This window comes from Rhagoletis zephyria, unplaced genomic scaffold, assembly GCF_001687245.7.
Source record: "Rhagoletis zephyria isolate East Lansing unplaced genomic scaffold, Rhagoletis_zephyria_1.1 Rzeph_scaffold_00902, whole genome shotgun sequence".
NCBI classification, from domain to species: Eukaryota; Metazoa; Arthropoda; class Insecta; order Diptera; family Tephritidae; genus Rhagoletis; species Rhagoletis zephyria.
The window spans coordinates 82,428-108,977 of record NW_016157986.1 but is presented as its reverse complement, the minus strand read 5'-3'; the positions used below and the strand labels follow the sequence as shown (position 1 = coordinate 108,977).

Here is a 26,550-nt window from a genome sequence, read left to right as displayed (position 1 = left end):
GATCAGCTCAGAAAACTTAAAAATCCTCCATAGCTTCTTCGATTTCGTAATTAATTGTTGCTTTGCCAGACTGTTTGACATTAGTTTTTGTACTTGGTTTGTTTTTACTTTTTAACTGAGATATGAGGCGTTTTGAGGTATTTCTCGGGAAGATTTTGAGTTTGGTGTTGGAGATGACTTTCGAAGCTAAATCACGTGTTGATGTAGTTGAATTTGGTTCAGAGTCGCAGTCAATTACAACATCGCTGTAAGTGGCGACTGGCCGTCCGTGTTGATTTGTAGTGCTGATGGGTGAGTTGAGTTGAGCTGGTCGCGGTGGAAACGGTGGTAATACGGTTGTTGGTTGAGATTGGCTATTAGCTTCAATCGGTGGCTGGGTGGTAATAACAGAAAGGTATGTGGCATGATCGTGTTTGTGACGTTCTTGATAAATGGTGAAGGCAGTCTTGTTATCAACTTTGAGTGTTGTTTTTATTGCTTGCAGCTCTTGCTGTTTAATAAATATTGGACACTTCTTGTCTATAGCTGCGTGGTCGTTTGGAGTAATTTTGGATTTAGTGCAGTTGATGCACAGTTTAGTGTTTCTACACTCTTCTTTACTTTCTGAATTTAAATGGTAGTCTTTTGCACAGAAAGGGCATGTTTTGTTTTTTTACATTTGGAGATATGTCCATAGTAAAAGCAATTATTGCATCTGAGTGGTCGCGGTATATGTGGTCGGATATTTTTCATAGCCAATACGAATATCTTCTGGTAATGTAGTTGAATCGAATGTTAAGATCACTAGTCCCGTCTCTATGAAGTTATTGTTATCTTTTTTAAGGATTTTTTCAACTTGGCACACGTTTTGCGATTTAAATTTCGTCTTGGGGGATGCCACGGAGGGCGTTACAGTAAATCACAAGTTTGGAATAATTCAATGTTTTGTGCTCTGTAATTTCGTTAGAAAGAGCAGTTAATGTTATTAATTTATTTGCTTGAACATGATTTTTTGTTTTTATTAAGACACTTCCACTACGAGTTTTCTTACATTCTTCAACCTCACCACTGCACGTAATGTCGATAGCCTTTTTAAGTAAAAAGGGGGAACGTTGGAGAGTGTATTAATGTTATTGGTTCTGGTCATAATGAGATATTTTGGTCCTAAGCTTAAAAATTTTGGTTTTATGGTTTTGTCCCATTGCAATAAAGGTTGATTGAAAGTTTTTGCTATATTAGGAGAGTCGTTCATGTGGTTCAATGTTAGTGGAGCCGAAACTATTGTAAATTCTCACTACACTTGTTTTTTTTTCTCCTTCCTTTTTGGTCTTATTTGTTTACTAGTTACTAGTGCACCACGTCTGCACGTGGTGTTTGTTTTTGGTGGTTTAGTTTTTATGTATGTTAATATTCTTGTTTATTTGTTGGTTTCACAGTATGGTAAGCAAATTTAATTTTTTATTTTTTGTTCTTTTGGTTTATGTTTCTTCACTATTGATAGCTGGTGGAAACAGATTAGTTAAGCTGACGACTAGAAATGATCTTATCACAACGAGAGTCGCCACTGTACTGACATATCACCTAACTTATGGTGATTTCGTTTCTTCCAAAAAATGTTATCCTTCCACGGTGCCAAATGTGTTTGATGTTACACTCACCCCCTTTTGCCTTCTTGTCCTTTTCAAGCTCGCTAATTTCATAATATTGTCGTTTTAAGCAACCATCTGATTTTCAGGGCAACCATCTCTCCCTCTCTTCAAAGAACAGAGAACATCCACGTTTTGCCATACAAGGGTGCGACATTTTAAGAAACGAACACACAACTTTTTGAAAATCGAACAAAAAAGAGAAACGAAAACACTATAAATCAGCTGACCGCAAAGGTACATATCGTCGATGTTTTTGCAAAACCGCCCATCGACCAGTTGCAAAACTACCTAAATCGCCGTTGTGGCGAAAATTAGATTTGGTAACCCTGAACTCCAGGCATCGAGATTTATGCATAAAAACCATAAACTGGCTTTTAAGACAACATATTTATAATAGCTATAGAAAATACCACCTCTCAAAGCATTGCCTTCAAAAAAAAAAACTCCTGTAAAATTTTAGTGCCGTAAGATAGGCGGTTTTGCAATTGGACGATGGGCGGTTTTACAAAAGCATCGACGAAATGTACGTATATACATATAGTAGTAGTAACAAATAGCGTGCCGAATTATGTAATAGCGCAATGTCATTTAAATCAACAAAAATAATGTCGCTTAAGCACACATGTCTTGACTGATTTTTAACCATTTTTCAGTCCTACGAGACCTCAGCTATAGTGGTGTACTCGGCGCTTGTGTTGCTGGCGATGCATCCGGAAATTCAGGAACGTGCATTTGAAGAAGTTCGTTCTGTATTTCCACACGGAATCACTTCAGTGGAATACGATGATTTGAAAAAATTTCCGTACTTGGATATGGTCATAGCAGAGGCATTGCGAGTAGCTCCACCAATACCGTACATTGGACGGCAAGCTATAAATGAAACCGAACTGCGGCCGGGTATAACAATTCCTAAGGAAATGCAAGTTATCATACCAATTTTCGAATTGCACAGACGCAAAGAGCTTTGGGGCCCGGAAGCAGCTCGTTTTAACCCCGAAAACTTCCTACCTGAAAATATTGCAAAGCGTCATCCGTGTGCGTATATGGCTTTCTCAAAAGGACCGCGAAATTGCATAGGTAAATTAAACAGAAGCTATGAAAATCAATCAGTAGTCGAACCAAATTTGTTTTCTGTTTGCATTATAGGTGTCCGTTACGCAGAATTCACAGTGCACGTATTATTAATAACTTTACTTCGCAGTCTTAAATTCTCAACAACTTTTAAATATGATGATATCGTTTTCATGCCAAACGTTACTTTGAGCTATAAAGTGGAGCCACTATTAAGTATAGAAGTCAGAGCTTAATAAGTTGCATATGAAAATTTAAGCGGATAGCCTGCATTCGTATTTAAATATAAAGAATAAAATAGTAAATAAGATGTTATTTTCTAATGTAACTACAGTTCGTAAAATGTATTTCAATACAAGCACAATTATATTTACTAGTATCGCAAAACTGTCGAAATTTGACTTTTTTCATACACTTTGGAATTTTGCTTATTACCAATATTGACTCTATTACATGAATGACGATTTTGAGTTCCACTGCCCACTGCTTACATATCTTCTGTAACCATAGGCTAATTTACACCATTTTGAGGCCTTTATACTCCCCCTTTTATCCAACATAAGGCCTTATACTAGGGCGCACAGTGGTTCGGATAGCAGATCTAGCTGCACGAAAGTCAAAATTTTTTTGTTTTTAAAATACTTAATGGTACTTGGAATACATTCCTGACAATACATTCAAATAGAAATTGCATTTATTAAAGCATTAACATATGAAAACAAACAAAAAAAGGTAAGTCAACGCCGCCTATTTGAGAACTCTGTTTTAAAAGCTGAAATTTAACTTAAAAGATTGCTAATTGCACTCACAGATATTTGCATAATTGCAAATTGACTTTATAAACAAAAAATTACACTTATTCCGCTATAGATTCAGGGGTCATAACGCAATTTATATCCACATTGGTATAGGCAAATTTATTCTGAAAAATCATCGTTTTGATTAATTAGAAAGATAAATTAAAGAGTAGGAAAAGTAAAGGCCGCCGAAGGCCGTTATAAAGCCACTTGCATATTATTCTTTACACCTTCGCAAATGCAGAGGGTAAGTTCGATAACCAAGTCTAACCAATTGGCTTAGATATTTACATTTTAGTGACAGTATGTCAAATCTCAAAATTCAAAAGTAATTATTAACAGCTATGTATCTGAATATAAATATAAGATCAGTGGCGGATCCACCGGGAAGAGGGGGGGGGGAGGTTGTGTTTTTAACCAGAAAAATACTTGGAGTTATAAAAACTTTGGTTATGTAAGAGTTAAAAAAATAGTAACTCGCGAATTTTCTGCTTTCTGAAATTAAAACATTATACAACAGGCATGCAAATCTTTAAGCGCTGTTATAAATTTTTTTCTGAAATTTATTTGCGTTTCTTGCTGTGATCTTAAATTTTAGTCATGGTAAAGAAAATCTTAAGAAGTGAGTTGTTTGACATTTGGAGAAGTGTTGCTGAAACTTCTGAAAGACAACAAGGTGTCCGTGATTATGTGATTAGTAAATTGAAAGAAATATCTGATGAAAATGCTCGTTCCGAAGTAAATTAAGTACATGACTTTAGATGGGTAATCAGCAACCCAGAAAACCCCCAGATACCCAGTTACATAGAAATCTACCGATTTTTTTTTTATTTTCGTCCGCCATATTGGATCCACCATTTTGAATTTTTGGTAAATGACTTTAGATATGTAATTAGAGACCCAGAAAACCCCCAGATACCCAGTGTCATAGAAATTTACCGATTTTTTTTAATTTTCGTCCGCCATATTGGATCCGCCATTTTTAATTTTTGATAAGTGACTTCTGATTCGTAATCAGCGACCCAAAAATTCCCTAGGTAAGAAGTGGTGTAAAGATCCATCAACGAGTATTTGTTTAAATAGTTTCGTCCAGCTAGATTTGCGATCCGAACCACTGTGGGGCGCACAGTGTATCATTTCCATATTCTTGAAAAGATTAATTACATTATTTTATGTCGCCAAATTTCAAAACAACGTCAAGAATGTTTTTAGAAATGCCTAATAAAGACGAAACAATAACAACTAAAAAATTTAAATCAAAGTGTATGGCTGGACGGGGTTTGATTTGGAAAATTACTGAGCGCAATAATATTTAAACTTGTATATTTGAAACTGAATCTCAATGTTTAATTTGTCGGTGTTATGTTACTTATGCAACAATTGCTAAAATATCATTTCGGTCTTATTTTTTTAGGTATGCTCTTTTTAATGAATATACATTTTTGGGATTTTAGTAAACTAGGACTTAGTATTTCATGTTAAAGTAAAACGTTGTTGACTTAGACTTATTTTTAGCAAATTATTATTTTTATTAGACCCGAAAACTCGTTATCCGCCACTATTCGATAAAGTTTGTATCTCAGTTTATTTGCCACTCCTCTTAGACTTTATACAACACAATTTTAGCTGCTGGAAAGTGCAGGTTTTGATGAAATTTTCTTTTTTCTGGCCTATTGGAATTTTATTTTCTTCGAGTAATTCATTTGCATTTTATCTCGACCGAGACAAATTTTTATATTTTTGCTTTGAATAGAGAAAGCCTGATTCCTTACCTTTCCAATGGTATCCCATTTTTGTAAATAGAGCAAGAAATATTGAACTTATAACGGAATTTTGTTGACCCAACTTGACTTTTTTATCGATATTTTCCACGCCCATAATTAAAAAAATATATTTATTTTTAAGTCCATTTCTGTCAGTTTATAATTCCTTGTTATAGGGAAATTCTAAATATAAATTTTGGTCATTTTAGCCTTTGTAGTTAGTTAAATATTTCAGTTTTTGCATTTTTAAAAATTGCAGTTATATAATAGGGTGGCAGTAACTATAAATTACCAATTTTTTGTAAAAAGCTTCGCCTATCTTATAACGTACCTTGTGCAAAATTTCATTAATCTATCTTCAATAGTTTTCGAATTACAGAATTAAAAGCAGCTAGATGGGTCAAAGTTTACACTGTGGGGCGGGTCGAAAATCAAATTTTTCTCAAATCCCTTCAATCAATCAACAATTCAATCAACAACAAGCCTGCGAAATATTAGTCTTTCATTTTAATTGTAAGAGCCCGCGCATCGACCGCCAAGTGACCCACAGCACACTAGTCGAATAAGACTAATTCTTGTTAAAAATTGTGGGTTTAGCCAAAAATTTTGGTGCATATTAATAGATAATGAATCCTTTAACGCAAAAGATAAAGTCAAGTATCATTTCGCGCAGCCCTTTATCTTATCGTTAATCTCAAACTCATCTGTTTTCAAGAAAATTTTAAGTGTTCTCTTGATAATTGCACTGGCCTATAGTCAAAAGATGTAAAGAACAACATTAATATTGCTGGCGTGCATTTAGATCGCTAGTTCCAAATATTCTCATCATTTTTTAATATTAGCTATAGTTTGCGATTTTTTTGCAAAATTAGGAACAATTTCGGTAGCTCTAATAGAATAGCCATTATTTTCCATCATCGCGGAAAAATTTTGTTTATGCAAATTAGTATGGAAACACTGAACAGGCACAACTTCTAGACACACTAATTGGTTTACTTATGTTTATGCATACAATATAAAAATTGCAAATATAAGAAAATGATAAAAAATTTTGTTCAAGATTTTTTTATTTTAAAATAATTTGTTTATAATCTGAACTATTTTAGTCATATTATTATCAAAAATCAGTAACATTAAGTCTCGCCTTCAATTTGTTAATTATTACGCACCGATCGAGTAACATTTACCAAGGTTTTGNGAGTAACATTTACCAAAGTTATATCGAAAAACTTAAGTGGATTTCCAGTTTTTTTCTAAAAAAATTTCTCTTCAATTGTATAAATAACCTTTAAATAAAAGAACCGGATTACAGAAAACTGTGCAAGCGAGTGACTTTTTTCGTTCAAGCTGAATGCAAAGCAATATCGTCCAATTGGAGAGTCCGCAAAAGGATTTCCCAGGATATGTTAAAGACTATTGCATTTACTTACAGACACTTTTTCACATAATGGAATTAACTAAAATATTTATGTATATCTAAACACTTATTGCCGTCCCCTACTTTCATATAACGGCAAATTTAGAAACCGCGATAAATGTGCTTCTGCGGCGACTAATGAAACCATTCCGCACCAGTTTTCAAGACTGCAAAAATGGACTTAAAATGGGCGTTTCTCACCCTAATTGTAATGTATGTAAATACTTATATGTTTGAAACTACTATTAACTTGTCGAACGATTCCTAATCTTTGACAATACATTTATTCACCACGATCTTGAAAACTGACCAAATCGGCGTGACCAAGTCCATGGTCATTTTAATATTATATAAACATTAAAAGGTTTGAAATAAATCTCGCCTCACTTTTTTGTATTTTTCACTTGGTTGCTGAAGTAATGAGGAATTTAAAATTCATAAGGGAAAATCATAGTTTTCTTATTTTTTATTTTAATATCTTAAAAACGTGTAGACTTATTGAAAAATGTTAAATGAACGTGATAATTTGATATATCGTTCTGTTTATAACAATAACGCATTCCATAGATTTTACAAGCCAAAGTTTCATTTTCAAAATTCATACACTTTGATTCAATTGCGCGGGCTAAAGATAAGTTTTAAACTAATCTTTCGTGGCCAGTAACATTTGGCTGAGACATAAGACATCATAATATTACTATTACAATGCGGTCAAATGACTTTTATTTTCCCCCATACAAAATCGACCCAGCCTACCTTATACTCAGTAATCAAATAGATTCGCAACTGGTGACTAGGAGGCAATTCATTCGACCAAGTCTATACAGTTTTTTATACAAAGTTTAAAAATAAAATAGACCTGAAAAAGACATGTTCTTATGTATCTCCCAAATTTTACACTACTGGCAAACACAAATAAGGATTAAAATTTAAAAACTAATTAATAAAATTAAAGTAAAATATTTACAAAGTTAACTACAAAATACCTTTTTCGCAAAATCTATAAATGACCCGGATTTTATGGAAATTATCTTTTTTCTGCTAAAGAGATAGAGTATATTCGATTAAGCACATTAACGATTTAGCTTTCCCTGATTCTATATATATCTATACATTTGATGTTGCCTTTTCTACCTTAAGGCCAGTATACAGCTCTCAAGAAAAGCAAAAACTCCATACAAAATGACGTACAAGAAATTAATTAATTAATTTAATAAATTTTCTTGTGCCAATTTTCTTAAGAAATTTGCTACGCTTTCTAGTACGGTTTTCTTAATTTTTTTAAAGAAATATATGTATGCCCGTTCCATTATTTCTTGATGGAAGAGTTAGGCAAAAGGATGTGAAGTATCAGATGTCAAAATTCCTTCGACACACACACGAAATAATGGCAATTTTTTTCTTGTCCGTTTTCTTGAGAGCTGCATTCTGGCCTTTAGTTGTAAAGGGCAAGGAAAATGCCCTTCCTGATAATAAAAAGTTTTTAAACGTTCCATATTCAAGTTGGGCGCCACACAATGGGCCATATGGCGACATTGGCCGGAAAAAAATCAAAGTGGAAGTTTGATATTTTGATAATTCCAACTTGTTAAGAAATGTCAAATTACATAGAAAAAATTATCCTTTGGTGTTTCAAAGCCCGCTTTAGTAGTTTTTTGTAGGTCAAATTTGACTCATTGAAACTTTGTAGACATATGCCAGAACGCTGAAAAGAATGTATTTTTATGTTATGAGGGACGTAGCTAGAGTAATGTGTCAAAATTATGCGGTTTTTCATCAAAAAATATGAGCAAAGTCGAACTTTTTTGGACAATCTAAACACTGTACTGTCATGTACTTTTCTTAAAATTTTTGTATGAGACTCTCCATGATTCCCACTTTTAAATACTGCTTAAGCCAGACCTTGCAACAATCTCAAATTCCATATTATATCAAGCAGACTCTGAACGAAGAAAAGGTCATAGTTACTCAAGAGTTGCGACTGCTGAAGCAGATGAAAATTCAAACTCCGGCAGTGACATTTCGCAGACATAACTCAAAAAATATATATAAAACCAAATGTGTAGTTATAAGTTATACATATATTAATTAAAAAACAAGTAAGCGCAGCGCTGTCTTCGGCTATGCCGAAGGCTTCATACCTTTCATGAACATCTGCAAATTTTAGTTTGACAGATTACTGATTTTGAATACATCTGCATACATCGATAGAGGAGTTACATACTTATATAAAAAATCGCATCTAAACAATCAGAGGTATGGAAGATATACTTTATATGGCACCAATCTAAGTGATTTTCACTGCTATGTGATCGGTATGTAAACCGGTAACACAATTTATTGGGTTTAGTTTCCTACATAAAGGAGATATATCGCAAAAACTGGTATCTGAACAATCAGTGCTATAGGAGATAAAGCTTATACAGCATAGATTTTGACGATTTTCTCAGTAGACTTTGTATTATTATTTATAAAATATCTTACGAAATTTATCGGTTTTAGCTGTTCAAATAAAGGAGTTTTACAGTAAAATCCCATATCTGAACAATCAGATGTATGGAAGATATATGTTGTAGTCACCCGATCCTTGTTATTTTCACTGTAAGTATTCTGTTAATAATGAGTGAAAATGGTGCGAAATTTCATGTTCCTAGCTGCATAAATGGAGGAGTTATGATAAAAGACCTCATATCTGAACAATCAGTTGTATGGGGGCTGCAGGTTATAGTGACCCGATCTTCGTTATTTTCACTGTAAGTCTTCTGCTGATAATGAGTGAAAACAGCGCGAAATTTCATAAATGGATGAATTATACGAAAAATCTCATATCTGAACAATCAGTTGTAGANAAATCAACCCAGCTCGACGTTCTGATCATAAAAGTATACATCTTAATGGGTCTATCTCTTTTTGTTCTGGTACTTACAAACATCGGACCAAAGTTATAATACCATTTCATGCTCATGAAAGGTATAACAAGTAAGAAAGTCTAAGTTCGGGCGGAAGTATTAAATATATATTTTTTCACCTTTCCGAAACCTTCCGCTAGATGGTAAGGTATCAATTTTGAGTAAATTAGCGTCCTTAAATTTCGAAATATTACAGTTTCAAGAATTTCTGAAATTTACCGTTATATGAAAAGCGGCCGTAATTTTAGTCCGATTTCAATAATTTTCAACGCTTTGCTTCTATGTGGCAAGGACAATAAAAATACCGAGTTGGGTACAAATTGGTAGAACGGTTACCGAGATACATATATGTGATCATAAGTGGGCGGTGACACGCCCATTTTCCAAAATCTTATTATAAACCTATTTCTTGGTAAAGAATTGCTGCAAGAATAAATTAGCTTTAATATTTACTGATTTATCGAAGAATTTGTATTTCTCTAAATTACCGTTATATGGGATGTGGGCGTGGTTATTGTCCGATTTTTTTTTCGGCCATTTAGTATGCTGTACCAAGGGCAACAACCGTGCCAAGTTTGGAAGAAAATGGTGCAGCGGTTACCAAGATATACACATGTAACCATAATTGGGCGTGGCTACGCCCATTTTCCACAAATTTATAATATTCTTAGTTTGCGTCTGAAAATTATTGTAAATATCAATTTTGAGTGAATTATCTTCAGTAGTTACTAAAATGTCGCAGTTTTCGTATTCCCATTTTCAATACCAACCTGTTAACAGAAACCTACATACCAAATTTCGTTGAGATATCTCAAATTTTGCTCGAGTTATCGTGTACACGGACAGACAGACAGACATGGCTTAATCGATTTCTCTATTCATTCTAAGCATTTATGTATACATTTGTCTATATCTCGATTCGTTTTGGCTGTTACAAACAACCGTTATTTGCACAAAATTAATATACCCTTGTGCACAAGTGCGCTCGGGTATAATAATTGAATATATTAAACAATTTTACATTAAAACTTGAAATAATGTTTTCTTTGCAGTGTAAAGCTTTAAAATTAATTTAAACTGTAGCTACGTTTTTCGATTATGTTGGTCTCAGAGCCCTTGGGAAGGTTAAAACCTTTATTTCCAAAATCTATATAAACTCCTCTTTCTTTTTATCACAATCGGTAGAAGTTAAGAAAGTACCCCGAAGGTATTCACACTGGTTTTGTCAGGACTGGACCAAAAATCAATATTTTTGCATCACACGTTTGGGTGCCAAGCAATCAAAAGATGAAGCAAATGTGACCATAAATACGATTCTTTAGGATTGATCTAAATCCCTGAGCCTCCTATCGGATAAAAAATCCTTCTAAAAACCTTTCCACAAAATAACAATCGTTCAATGCGATTTTGAAATCTGGGAGAAAGTTCTTCCCAATTTAATGATTCTTGCCATTTTCTGCTTTGCAGATGTAGGTGTATCTATAATCCTATCATAGGTAGTTCCTGACATAAGCGATGTAGAATGTGCCCTAGAAACTTTATCTTATAGTTGGTGCCAATCTCAAAATTAATGCGTATCGTTCAACAGAAATACAATATACATATATAAACTGAGATGAAATACCTTAAAAGCCAGTTTTGCGAAAGCAATTCAAGTGAAAAATGATTTTTTTCTGTCAGGCTCTTTATTAAATTCATTCCAAAAAATAAATTTTCATTAAATGGCTTAAGATATTTCGACAGGTGGTGATTTGAGATTTAATACTGCACAACCCAACCAAGGTGTCTCCGAATGAAGCTTTAACGCATAATAATATTGGAAAATCTCATCTATTGGGCCAATCGTAACACACGAGAGTTCGATATTCTCAGGTCGATATACAGGTCGATTTAGTCTGACATTCACACCTTTTCCCACTTGTCGATTTTTAGTAATAACTCGATCTCAACATCACCTGACAGCTCTTTTCTGCAATTGGACTGCCTTTACCGTTCCAATACATGTTTTGAATATTCGCCAAATCTTATCATAAAAAAGAAGTTTAGTAATAAGTGAAGTCCACCTCCAACTGGCGGATTAAATTGTGAAACTAAACTATCCAGAGACCTACTCAAACACACACACACAACTTTGTTAAAATTAGAATTATATACACATTCAAAGATAAGCAAAAGTCAGTACGTTGGTCCTTTGCCACGAGCTCTTTTCAAAGAGCCCATTTTTCTCAATGAGTATGGGATTGATTTCATATATCTCCATACGAAGTGTTCCAGTACTGTACCATGAATACTTCCAGAAATATACAGTATGAAATTCGGCTTGTGCGGTAGGTGCCACGCCCCTTTTTCAATAGCTCCATATTTTCTCCACGACTACGCGATTAATTTCATATACATATATCCATGCCAAGCTCCAGTAATCTACCAAAAACAATTCTAGAGGTATGCAATAAAAAAAATTGGACTTGTATTGGATGTGCCACGTTTAAAGTCCAGTACTCTACCATGACCACTGACCAGAGATACTTATTATGAAAATTCGGTTTGTATGGGAGGTGCCACGCCCCGTTTTTAAATAGTCCGAATTTGTTTGCAAGAGTATGGGATTGATTTTATATATCTTCACACCAAGTTCCAGTGCTCTACAATGAACATTTCCAGAGATATGCAGTATGAAAAATTCGGTTTGTATGGGAGGGTCCACACCCCTTTCATATATCGAGATTTTTGTTAGCTAATAACCATCCTTTGAACGTCTGCAGCAGTTGTCCGAAATTCCAAAAAAATCGGTTTAGCCTTTCTCGAGCTTTGAGATATACATACATATCGTCACCTGAAATGCAAAACAACGCAACATCGCCACTGAAATGGAAAAGGTCGTGACTATTTCTTTTTTATTAAACGATGTATGTAATTTGATGAAATCCATCATAGCAATCAAAAAGTGAATTTTGAATTTTTTATAAGTTACGACTGTTTGCATTTCAGTGACAATGATTGTTTAGGCCGGCGCCCTAAACAATTAAATTTACGGCCCGCCCTAATATTTCACTTTGTGTATAAGACACAACAGTTAGCTTATACTTGTACAATCCACTCGCTGTGTTAAAATTTCCCTTGCGGGAAAAAACTGTTTTTCCTAAGGTAAACTACATAGCAGGAAAAAGAACGGATTTTACTATGCGAGTATCCAAGTAAGCAGACGTCCTCGAGCCACCACGCCTCATCGTCTCATCAAGTTAATAATAAAGGTAATCTGAAATACATTTGTACATGTTACTATTAGAGCAAATAAAATATATTTGAATTCTTGTATTTCTAATACCGAATTTTACATTGTCTATTTCTTTTATTTAACTTACGACACATCGGAGCTTGTTGCCACATATTCACCCGATGAACAATGATGTTACGTTATTTTGCTTTCAGGTGACGATATGTAGATGGATAAGATTTGCTGCTTTTATTTTTTTATTTTATCAATTGTTCTGTTAAATTACGGAGTTCTTACGATTTTTTGCAGTTTACATATTGAAAACAAGGTTGGTATACTTTTTTCCAAAAGTTTAACCCATCAACTCAAACCAGAGCGGGCCTTTTTGACCCACTGTTTAAAAAAATGCCTTATAGATGGTTAAAAATTTAAACTAAAATATTAAGCCCCAAATTTTTCTAAGGGAACCTAATTATTACCAAAAAGGGGGAACTTTAACCCTGTGTAGAAAACATTGCGATGCGCGGGAGCAAAACCTTTCTGTGGTTTGACCACCACTAAGGAATGCTAACGTAGTTTTCACACAGCCACCTAGTTCTTGTAGACGTAGGTCGGACCCCAGAATAAAATAACTTACGAATGTAAAAATTAGGAAAAAAAGTGTTTGCTTTTTATTAAAAGTCTGTTTAAAATATTTAAAAAAAAATACCCAAGAAAATCAAGTTGTCTTTGTTTTATCTCCAATAATTGAGGAGATATTCGCGTTAAAGCTTTTGATGTGGTATAACTTGTTGTTGTAGTATGTGTATAAAAAAGTAGTATTGTTGTAGTATTGAAAAGAATTGTCTACTGCAGAAAAAAATCGTTTGATTACCAGTATTCGACCCTGATTTAACTGTAATAAACGCTTTGGATCGAAAAATATGTTACCTATGTTTTTTCTGAGCTATGCTCTTTTTGGAAAAATAAAGGAGATCATATTAGTTTCCAGTGGCCCAAATTATGCAAAAACAACCTCTTTAAAAATGTAATTTTAGACAGAAAAAAAATGCGAACAATAATTTCGGGAACATTTCTAAGAGAACAACATGCTAACGAATATCTCCTGAACGTTTTGGCAAAGAACTTTCACTCGAAGAACAATTTGGGAGCTAAAGTCCCAGAAACTATCTTAATCAAAAAAGAACTGAAAGATAATTATGCAAATAAACTTAACAAAAGACTTAGAACACGAACTTTTCTTTCACAGAAAATGATAAATTGTTTCATAAATCGACAATTCTCCATAAAGATAAACGATCTGGAAGTTGAAATGATCCTGCTTTCCTCTGGCTTAGAAATAACATCTGTGGTGCTCACTCCTTTTCCTCCGAACCCCTCTCATTCTCAACGTTAAGTTTTCAAAACTTTTGTTCTCGCCTTGTTCTCTAGCAGGACGATCTCCAGACTTTTGTTCTTTTTTATACCCGAGCGCACTTGTGCACAAGGGTATATTAATTTTGTTCACATAACGGTTGTTTGTAACAGCCAAAACGAATCGAGATAGATATAGACAAATGTATACATAAATGATCAGGATGAAAAAAGAAATCGATTAAGCCATGTCTGTCTGTCCGTCCGTCCGTCCGTCTGTCCGTCTGTCCGTCTGTCCGTCTGTCCGTGTACACGATAACTCGAGCAAAAATTGAGATATCTCAACGAAATTTGGTATGTAGGTTTCCCTTAATCCAAGGTAGGTTGGTATTGAAAATGGGCGAAATCGGACTTTAACCACGCCCACTTCCCATATAACGGTAATTTCCAGAAATACGAAAACTGCGATATTTTAGTAACTACTGAAGATAATTCACTCAAAATTGATATTTACAATAATTTTTAGACGAAAAATAAGAATATTATAAATTTTTGGAAAATGGGCGTAGCCACGCCCACTTATGGTTACATGTGTATATCTTGGTAACCGCTGCACCAATTTCTTCCAAACTTGGCACAGTTGTTGGCCTTGGTACAGCATACAAAACCGCCGAAAATTTTTAAAATTGGACGATAACCACGCCCACATCCCATATAACGGTAATTTAGAGAAATACAAAATCTTCGATAAATCAGTAAATATTGAAGCTAATTTATTCAAAATTGATGCTTGCAACAATTCTTTACCAAGAAATACGTTTATGGCAAAATTTTGGAAAATGGGCGTGGCACCGCCCACTTATGATCCCATATATGTATCTCGGTAACCGTTCTACTAAGTTGTACCCAACTCGATATGGTTTTTGTGCTTGCCACATAAAAGCAAAGCGTTGAAAATTATTGAAATCGGACTAAAATTACGGCCGCTTTTCATATAACGGTAAATTTCAGAAATGCTTGAAACTGCGATATTTCGAAATTTAAGGAAGCTAATTTACTCAAAATTCATACACCCCGGCTTACCATCTAGCGGTAGCTTTCGGAAAGGTGAAAAAACATATATTTAATACTTGCGCCGGGTATTTAATGTTCGGCTCCACCCGAACTTAGACTTTCTTACTTGTTTCTTTTGTGTTTTATTTTTCGCTATGTGTATTTTGGCTCACCCTGGTGTGGATTTTTTAAAGTATGTAGTTAATAACATTAATAGTACATACATACATGGCGTATGAGTAACATTCTTACCTATTCATAATCTATATATATAAAATAATAGCCGTTTTCGTTGTTCGGAGTTAACTCAAAAACTACTGCATAGATTTAAGTCAAATTTTCAAAGGTTATACCTTGCATATATAGTCCTATTACAGACTACCAGAAAACTCGGTTGGTGGCGCTGAAGTCGAGTTATTTATAAAAATCGTATTCACGAATCGATTTTTTTAAATTCAAAACGTAAGCTACCAGCATTATGGCAAACACGTTTACCAAAAATAGACCCGCTAGGTGGCGCGGGAGTCGAGTTATTTATAAAAGTCGTATTTATGAACCGATTTCTTTCAAATTCAAAAAGTATAGTTTCAGCATAATGGAAAAAACGTTCACCAAAAACGGAGACGCTAGGTGGCGCGGGAGTCGAGTTATTTATAAAAGTCGTATTTATGAACCGATTTCTTTCAAATTCAAAAAGTATAGTTTCAGCATAATGGAAAAAACGTTCACCAAAAACGGAGACGCTAGGTGGCGCGGGAGTCGAGTTATTTATAAAAGTCGTATTTATGAACCGATTTCTTTCAAATTCAAAAAGTATAGTTTCAGCATAATGGAAAAAACGTTCACCAAAAACGGAGACGCTAGGTGGCGCGGGAGTCGAGTTATTTATAAAAGTCGTATTTATGAACGTATTTTGTTAATACACATTCGAAACGTTTATTACTTGCATGATGATTTTTTTTCATTCGAAACATATTCAGCCTTATCATGAGTTTCATCTTCCATGAACCGGTTCACTGTTCACTTTTGGTTTCCATGTATGTACTATGGGGGGAATCAAAATTTTCGCGTGAATTTTTTTTCGGGCGAAACGCATGATAAGGAAGATTACATACATAAAATGATTGTCATTTCCGTTTTCGGACTAAACTCAAAAACCACTCAATAGAGCCCAGTCAAAGCGTCGGAGGTCCTATTATAGGCTACTAGAAAATATGCTCGTGGCGGTGGAGTAGATTTACTTATAAAAGTCGTATTTATTGGAGATTTCGTTCAAATTCGCAGCGTGACTACCTGTATTATGTAAAATTCCTTTGCTAAAAATGGACCCGCTAGAGTTTAGGTATTTAGAAAATCCGTACTTTTTATATAATCTGATCGGAATTCAAAATTCGTATTCATTTTATGACAAGCAAAGGTTTTGCAGAAAAGGGACCCAATGGATTACGCTGCACCCGAAACATATAGAAACGCCCACGGGGTTTGTTTATCTTAGACGAATTTACTTTTCAGATGGCTAAATCAAGGATGCGTTTAGGTATGCATATAAAGACCGTAACCCTGTGTAAGCGTAATCTTGCATCTTCCTCCGATTGACGAAATTGTTCGAGGCGGCCGTTATTACAGCAGTAAGACTCAAAGAAACCAATTCATAAATATTAAGACGAATTGTAATAGTGGCGAATTGGCAAAGAAAGATTCGACCACATCTGTCGAAGAAGTAATACGATAGGTACATCAATGGCTGCATTTGAACGATATTCATGAGATCACACGACTCATTTAGCCAATGTACGCGAAAACTTTTCACCCTGTGGGGCAGCGAGGATTCTTAACCTTCCTATAATTGAAAACGCTCATCTGTGCTCTTGAGTTTCCGTATGACTTTTATTGGCTTATATGGTACACCGGACCAATGCTGCAGTCGCAGGGTCATAGAAGAATATTGCGCACGCTTGGCAAAGACCTCACAGGTGGAAATAAGACCATAGGTAAAACGCATTACATCGAAAGGGATTGGTATTCCATATGGAATCACATCGCTACTATTCCTCTGTTTTTCGTTTCCGTTTATCCGTTTTTTAGTCGTTTAAATTTATACTAAAAATGTTTACTTTACGGACTGCTTTTGCTTTTAAACGCTATTTTTGAATTGGCCAACGCAAAAGATCTTATTAGGCGCCGCGAAGCAAACGGCCATTTGCTAGTATTTTATAAAACCGAAATTATTATTGTTATTTTTTTTTGTCTCCCTACATTAAACTTCTACAATCGTAAAATGATTGCTACTACCTTTAGATACGAATATATATTATAATATTTCCTCATATGGTATGGAAGATTCTTATAGATTTTCTCTATGTACGTTCGTTTGCGGTATATAATCGTAAATGCGCTTAATTTTTACTTCTCCGCATTTTTTCAGGTGCCCGGGTACCAGCGTAATTACCATACTGCCCGGGTACCCGGTCTACCCGGGTAGCTCATTACCCCGGTGAAATCATCAGCCCTAAAATTTACCCACCCGAATGCATACATAAATAATTATATGTAAATCTTTCTTTTGTTTTGGAGTCTATCTACCACTAAAAAAAATTTANGCATTTTTTCAGGTGCCCGGGTACCAGCGTAATTACCATACTGCCCGGGTACCCGGTCTACCCGGGTAGCTCATTACCCCGGTGAAATCATCAGCCCTAAAATTGACCCACCCGAATGCATACATAAATAATTATATGTAAATCTTTCTTTTGTTTTGGAGTCTATCTACCACTAAAAAAAATTTTACAATCCGCACGCTGGTTATATGGGAGATATTTTTCGCGTTTGTTTTGGTTATGCATACGGTGACCAGAATTCTGTGGACAAAAATTGGGACATTTCCAAAGCATCGATCCCGAACTTACAACTTTGTTTTTAGAAGACACAACATCTTCTAATTAAATTATCGCAAAAATGTATGCACACAATATATACAGTGATGAGAATGTAAATAGGGAAAAGACATTTTAGCAAGTTTTGGCTCGCTTTTTTTGGTTAAACAACGTTAATTATGAAAATATAGTTTACTATCTAAAGAAAAGCATGTAAATCAAAATTTCACACTTCATAGGACATATACAAAAAATTCGACGAATATCAACATATGTTAATCAAAATTTTAAACCTCTTAATCATATTTTTAGAATTTTTTTGATCATGCAGTTTTCGTAGCCCATACAATTTTAATATAACAAAGTGCAAGTTCGAAGTAAATAGCTTGGACTTATTGTCGATATTTGGCAATTTTTTGTTCGCGCTTTTTCTTCCAGACAAAGTACATATGTTAGAAAATTTGTTGTATGGAGAAAATGAGCAACACCTTCCACAAAAAAAAAAATACCAAAAATCAACGATATGTCCGAGCTACTTAAAATTTGCACTTCATTACTAAAATTAAATAAGATACAAAATTCCGTACTCAGAATCTTTCTAAGAAATCTAATTAAAAAGGTAAAAATTTTGATAAAACTTTGTCGGATTTTGTGAATTTTTGTACAATGTTTGATTTACATGGTTTTCGTTATATAATTAGCTATGTACACTTTCATAAAAAATAAACATTAAATAATATAGCCAAAAAACGCTCAAATATCGGTTCCCTATTTATATATATTTTTGCCACTGTATCTAAAGATTTTGTTTTTCATATCCATGCATTTTTTTGGGAATTAGTATTATTTTTTATAATTTCACTAAATTCAAGTTGGAATCGTTTCATTAAAAAACAACTAACATATAATTATAAAATAATTTTGACAAGAAAGTGAATGCAATATAGCGAGAGTGGCAAACAATGATGCAGCCAAGATCAAGGTTATTCTATTTATTAAATTAGCATTTTAATTGAATCATATTAAGAAATATAAGTAGGTTATTAAAAAATATCTGTATATTTAAATATATACTTTATCAGCAATTTTTCGTTATATAATATCCCTGCAGGAAATTGAATTAATTTGAAAGTAATTTATAAACTACTTTATTTTTAATGATAACTAATTGAAATTCTCACTATTTTACCTGCAACGAACTCATTTATTTAACATGGCGATGTCCTAGGAAGCAGTCAATTGCCTTTTCCTGCATGTATTTTCAACTACTATAAAATTAATTTGGCTTGAATAACTTCAAAGTCATTATGTTTCGTTTAAATACGCTTTCGCTCTGCACTGCACAGAAGCTTTTTCAAAACTAAGAAAAATCGAAATTTTGAAATTTAAAATTGAATGAGATTTGAACATGGACATTCTTGACTGCGACCAATTGTAGCAAACATCTTTGCACGCTCAGCTACAGCCAGACATGTAAATGTGCTTTCAAATGTTCAGTCTGAATTGTGTGCAAGCAGCAAGTCAACTGTCCGACTCTGCATTTAATTTCAACTACTTTAAAATTAATTTGGTTTAGACAATTTCAAAGTCAGTATGTTTCTTTTGAATACAAATTGTTTCTTTGAGCAAAAAGAGTATAAAAATTCGAAACATTTACTCATTGCATTTGTTTTAAAGTAGTCTTTCATTTGTTTCCGTCAGGGATATTAGACAAGCAATGATGAAGCCAACATTAGCATTTTAATTAAATCATATTATGAGGTATAAATAGATTACTAGAATGTTTATTTAAATGTGTTCCTTATCAGCAATTTGTCATTAATATATTAGACAAGCAATTAGACTCCAAGTCTATTCCTATGATTGGCGTAAAAAAAAATTTAAATGCATTATATTATAAAATATAATGAAAATTGTTATGATTTATAATTTTAACTTAATACATATATATTAATACTAAAAACATAAACAATTGCCAATAGTCATAGTCGTAAGTTATCCATAGTAAGTATAGTCACAGTAAGAGTTATCCATATGAAGGGAAAAAACGCGGCAATATAAAGAAATATGAATACCTTTAATACGTTCACCCTGTGTCCGCTACAGAATTGCGGATTTAGCAATCCGAGAAGTAGTGGGTTCGAATCCCACTACTAGGAAACATTTTTCTTACATATATTTTTGTTCTTTTAAATATTATTAAATATATATTTATGTAATTAAAGTTGTTATGACCTTTTTAATTAAAATTAAACTCCAAAAAAATTTATTAACTTGAAATAATTATGTGAAATACCGTCAACAAAAAAATTAATCAAATAAAATTTAATAAAATAAAATAAAAGAATGTTTGTATTAAAAAAAAAATTATAAAATTAAAAAATATATTGTTTGGGATCGTTTGAAGTGGGGACCGAACCTGGCTGCTATTGCGTTTACAACTTCAATAACAAAACAAAACTCAGAACCTTATTTTACCATTTTCAAATCGCATTCGGTTCATTTTGAGGTAAAAATTCTGTTTTAACTATAAAATGCATTTTAAGTTGACTATGAAATAGCTAAAATGGTGATTACAATAAACACAATTTTAATCGTAAAAACCTCTTTCTAACTTCTCTATGACTACGGGCCAATATGTTTGATTGGATAAAACAATATGTATTGCTGCCAAACCGTGAAACCTTATAATTAGAAAAGATAAAAATATGCAATTATGTACTTAAAAAGCTGGGCGGTACGCTGAAGAAGACATAATTCTATCAAATATGCGGAAACTCGTTAAAAAGGATGTTCAAAATTTGGTTAACGATAATACTATCGACGAAAGTACTAACGACACAATAATGATTTTGATGATACAAATAAAGAGGTATATACATGGATGTAATATATCGTCGTTTAAAGTACAAAACCGCGTATCGTCGTTCTGCAAAACCGCGTAATTTACATTTTTTTCTACGAAGAGGACTTCGACACCGAGAGTGGGGAGATCGAAGAGGCGGACGGGGATGTCACAATGGTGGNACAAAACCGCGTATCGTCGTTCTGCAAAACCGCGTAATTGACATTTTTTTCTACGAAGAGGACTTCGACACCGAGAGTGGGGAGATCGAAGAGGCGGACGGGGATGTCACAATGGTGTAGGTTAAGCGGGCAGATTCGCATGAAGTTAATCTAGATAAACATCTGTCATTCTACACGAAATCCGTCTGCGAAACATGTGGTCCGGCTGGCTGCAGGTAGACTTGACGTTGCCCTCATGCCGGAGCCGTGGTTACACGATATCAAATTCTGCGGGCTTGGGATGAAGGGCTTTAAGCTCATTGCCGCAAAAAATGCAGGTAAGACTCGAGCTTGCATATCAGCAAGGAACAACTTAGACATCTTCCAGCTTCCACGGCTCAGTGATGGTAATTTGGTAGCGGCAAGCATTGAGCTTGACAAACCATGATAAGAACGTATCACCAGATGAGGTTCGGCTATAAGAAAAATCCACCGGTTTTCTCCTGCGACGCTAACGCCCACAAGTCGATGTGGGGTAGTACGGACATGAATACTAGAGGTGAGTCGTACTAGACTTCATTCCCTTGGAGGGATGTGCGTGGAGAAGGATCCTTTTGGGGCCAGCCGCAAAGTGACTCCGGTGCATCACTTTTGGAGAGAGGCCCCATTTCTACCCCATGGCATTATTGCAGCAGTAGAGAGCCACCGATCCCTTTTTTTGGTCGTTCCGCAATATTTGGTTTCCATGATAACTTCCCATTCAGGATCACGCCCAAGAACTTGACCCTGTCAGAGAGAACAAGTTAAACACCCCCTATTGAGGGGAGCTGGGCATGAGGCACTTTGTACATCCTGGTAAATAGAATGAGCTCCGTCTTTCCAGGATTGACAAGTCCGCAGCCAGCGGACCCATTTGTGACCATGTTTAGGTACCCTTGCATTAGGTAATACAGAGTGTCTACGAACTTTCCTCTGACGATGACTGCCACGTCATCCGCGTAGGCAATAACCCCGCATCCTCTCCTTTCCAACTCCTCAAGGGCGTCATTTATCACGACTATCCAGAGAAAGGATGAAAAGCCGCTTCCCTGCACCCCGAACTTTACGCTGCTCAGAGGCGTTGCCCGATTCCGCTGTGACAGTTCTGTCGTGCAGGATATGTGAGATGAGCCTTACTAAGTACCTCTCGACTCCGAGCTTAGTAAAGGCTCTAACTATCGCCCCAAGTAGGACGTTACTGAAAGCCCCCTCGATATCAAGGAAGGCACCTACTACAAAATATTTGTTCTTAACAGACTCCTTTATGAATTTGAAAATTGAGTACAGGGCAGACTCCATGGATCTACCCTTCAGGTAGGCATGCTGAGAGAGGCTAAAACGCTCTCGAGGAATCCAGTTTCTTATGTACAGGTGTCTCTCAAAAGTCTTCAATAAGAAAGTGGAGAGACCGATTGCTCTAAATTCCCTCGGGGATACATGAGAGGAAAAATGTGACCCTTACACTCGTCCAAGCCCCCGGGATATACCCTCTTTCTGAACAGCTCGCATAGATAGGGGTGAACCAACGGCACGAGACCTCTACAGCCTTTTGCAGCTGCGAAAGAATGATGCCATCCGGTCCAGGGTACTTGAAAGGCTTGAAAGAGTCAATTGCCCAGAGCAGTCGGCGCCTCACCTGTAGTTCACCGGACCAGGAGGTAAGGTCGCCCGTTTCAACACCGGTGGGCTCACACGGTGCAGAACTTTCTGGGAAATGAGTGTCAAAAAGTAGCTTAAGTAATTCCTCTCCACTCATCGCCCAGTTGCCTTCTTCGTCTCTAGGATACGAGATTCCTCGCGAGGATTCGCCTAAATCGATATGATTCTTTACAACCTTCTACAGCTTCGCAGAAATTTCTCCATGACCCGCTTTTGGCCTGTCTTATCTCGGACTTATAGATGTCCAGGCTGACCTTATAAAATTCCCAGTCGGAGTGTTTTCTTCCTGGCTTTGTTGAAAAGGCGCTTACTCGAGGCGCAGAGTTCTGAGAGTTCCACCGTTCACAATTTAGGTCAGACTTTGCCCTGGGCCTACTCAGCGGGCATAAGCTTTCGATGGCACTCTTACAAGCTGATGTAAACTTCTCCACCACAACGCAAATCGACCCTTCGGTGCTTAAGCTCTCCGGGGGGTCTCTGGAAGTATTTCCCGCAGTCTTTGAAGTGAAACTTCTTTAGCGGCGGTTAGTTGTTTGGGAGTAAATTGCCAAATTCAAAGGAAATCGTGCAACGGAAATGGTGCAACGGAAATTGTTAGGGCCGAAACAAGTGCTTATTGAGTGTATGCACATGGTATGAATTTAAGAAAAACTTGCTATTAAAAGGTTAAAGAATAACACTTAGAAAAAGACCAATATAAGAATGAAGGTAAAGGTGAGTACGTACACAGGACAAAAACAAAGCCAAGATGCGTAGAGATAAAGGAAACAACGGAAACAAAGGTAAAAACACAGATAAGTATAAAAAAAATGAGGATGAGGATTCAATATTAAAATTAAAATAAAGGTAATTATAGAGAAAAGGATATAGATAGAGACACAGAGACTCATTCTGGGGTCTATTTTGGGATTCTCGGGACATGTCGATCTAACAATGGATATTTTTATCGGTTTTGTTATCGATATTTTTATCGATTTCTTATCGAAATTTTGATCGAAATTGTTATCGATAATTCTATCTATATTTTCTATTAGTTATCGATTTTGTTTTAGATTTTTCCTATCGATTATTTACAGATTTTGTTATCGATATTTTTATCGATTTTGTTATCGATTTAATTATCGACTTTGTTATCGATATAAATTTCGACTTTGTTATCGATATTTTTACCGATTTTTTTAATCGATATTTCTGGCGATTTTCCATCGGTTTTGCTACCAATATTCTTATCGATTTTGTTATCGAAATTTTTATCGAATTGGTCATCGGTTTTGTTATCGATATTTTATCAATTTTATGATCGGTTATTTATCGAATTTATTATTGATTATTTATCGACTTTGTTATAGATTTTTCTATCGACTTTGTTATCGATTATGTTATCGATACTTTAATCGATTTTGTTATTGATATAGTTATCGATTTTGTTATCGATAGTTTCATCGATTTCCTGATCGATTTTTGATATCGATTTTGTTATCGATATTTATCGATTGGTACCTACCTTTTGACAATCCATTTAACTTATTAAATAATTTGAGCTTAATTTTTTCAACAAAAAAAACCAGATGTTCAATCTAAAGATTTCTTAACACTCGTTCTTTTGATTACCATATTTTAAAGTTTCATGATCTTATGTAAATTTAAACGAAATACCACTTTCAAAACAGGTGGCAACCCTCTTAAAAATTATTCTAGAACTTAAACTTCCTTAAGTATTTTTCGCCTGACATTGTTATAAATATTTCAAGCAACTGATGAATAAAGTGGAAATTCATTTTTAAAACACATGGCAACCCTCCTAAATATAGTTCTTAAATAAAGGATTTTAAGCCCATTTCCATTGATTACCATCGGTTAGTAATTCATTTATTTTATTAACTAATTTTAGTTTAGCCCTTTAAGCCGGGCAACCCTCAAACACATCAAAAATGTTCTAAATTGTCAAACTAAGTATTTCGTGAAGCTCTTTCATTTGACTTCCATCGTTAATATTTCATATAATTTGGTTATAAAATAGTTCAATTAGACTTTTCAAATAGGTGGCAGACCTATTCAAAATATTTTCAAACTACTACCTTCTTAAACCTTTTTTTGTATGACACCCATATACCGATACCTTATTCACTTACCAAATTCCTTTAATTAAAATTTAATTACATTTTTTAAACATGTGGCAACCCTCCCTAAGGTAGTTAAGTGATAAAGCCTTTTCAAAACCATTTCGATTGATACCCATATTTAATAATTGATTTAACTTTGTAATTAATTTCAGCTTAATTCCTTAAAATGTGGCAACTTTTTTCGAAAAAGTAAAACCTTCTTGAACTCCCACACCCTAAGCCCTTTAATTTCGTACCTCATTTTTGAAAATCGAAGTGACGGTGCGGATCTGAGGCCATTGATTAGTCAATAACTTGAGTTTAATTATTAAACAGGTGGCAACTCCTTTCGAAAATAAAACCTGTTTCCACATCTACAGGCCAAGCGCTTTAATCCCATTTTTGAAAATCGAGCGAACGGTGCAGATCTTTTATGCTGCACAAAAAATGCCTTCGCGTATTATATATATAGATTATATATATAGATAATCGAACTCGCAGATATTTGCGTTTGATTTCGTGAAATCGCCAGTACATGCACCGATTCCATTAAGAGAAAACGTGGGACGTAAATCATTGTCGTTTAGAAATAAACGTCACGAGAGGCGGGAACAATAATAGTCGAATATAATTAGGGCTCGGAATCTCATGAAAATGCATGTTTTTATTGGGCATGTTCAAATCGAAATGGTTAAATTAACTTTACGAATTATGAAATTTTTAAAATGGCATTAAATCGTTTCTGCATATTTTTACATATTTTGCAGTAAATGCATGATTTTTCAAAAATACTTGTTTTTGCATATTTAAGTATATTTTACAATAAATGCATGTAGTTTTTGCATATTTTTGCATTTTTTATTTACAATTAGAAGAAAAGAAGATGCCTACTAACTTACTGCAGTGTGCACAGGGCACTGGTCCGTTGGTGTAGTAGTTGTGATGACTCTGGCTGAAACAGGACAGTCGAACACTTCATGTGCGAGTGTCCAGCCCTTGCAAGGATGAGGGCTAAAGCCATTACAGCAATCTATTACTGAATAATGTTTTAGAGTGAAGCTGCCGCTCTCTGTATGACGTACTGAAATTCATTAAAGCCGCCAAATGGCTGTAGGTTACACGAGTTGTGGCATAAAAATGGCAAACATTCTCAACTGTCTATTTACACAGGATTGTATATGACTGCTTGATTATAAACTAATTTTATACATTAATGATGCTTATCATGATTTTAATTTTCTCCGAACCGGTTAAATTTCACTTGGTTACCATGGTTTTACTATGGGCGGATGACAAAGTTTCGGGTGATTTTTTTCAGGCAAAATGAATTAGTTTCATTATTTTCTTGTTAAAGTAAATGTGTTATTTATCTCTGTACCGGCAATAAAATATTAGGAAAATATTTTTAATTGCAGATTCTACTTGTTTATGGCGCATATTTTTGAATTTTGGCTGCATATTAAATGCGCATATTTTGGATTTTTTTGTGCATGAGATTCCGAGCCCTACATATAATTATTATGAAAATACGTGTATCATTTCCATATTTAAATAAACGTCCCACGAGACGAAAAAAGTAAAAGTCCCACATAATTATTATGACAAGTCGTAAATAATATTCGTCTTGAAATATTGGATCCGCCATTTTGAATTAAAAAAAAATGAC

At 34.7% G+C, this 26,550-nt stretch overlaps 1 protein-coding gene across 1 annotated transcript in view; it reads left to right on the top strand.

The window, feature by feature from the left end:
- The window catches only part of LOC108361984 (probable cytochrome P450 313a4), a 31,753-nt gene extending 28,818 nt beyond the window's left edge, over nt 1–2,935 (top strand). Inside the window, exons 7-8 of the mRNA XM_017614804.1 lie at nt 2,282–2,705; nt 2,775–2,935. Coding sequence (XP_017470293.1) covers nt 2,282–2,705; nt 2,775–2,935 — 585 coding nt within the window. The remainder of the gene's footprint in view (nt 1–2,281; nt 2,706–2,774) is intronic.
- Nucleotides 2,936–26,550: the final 23,615 nt, after the last annotated feature.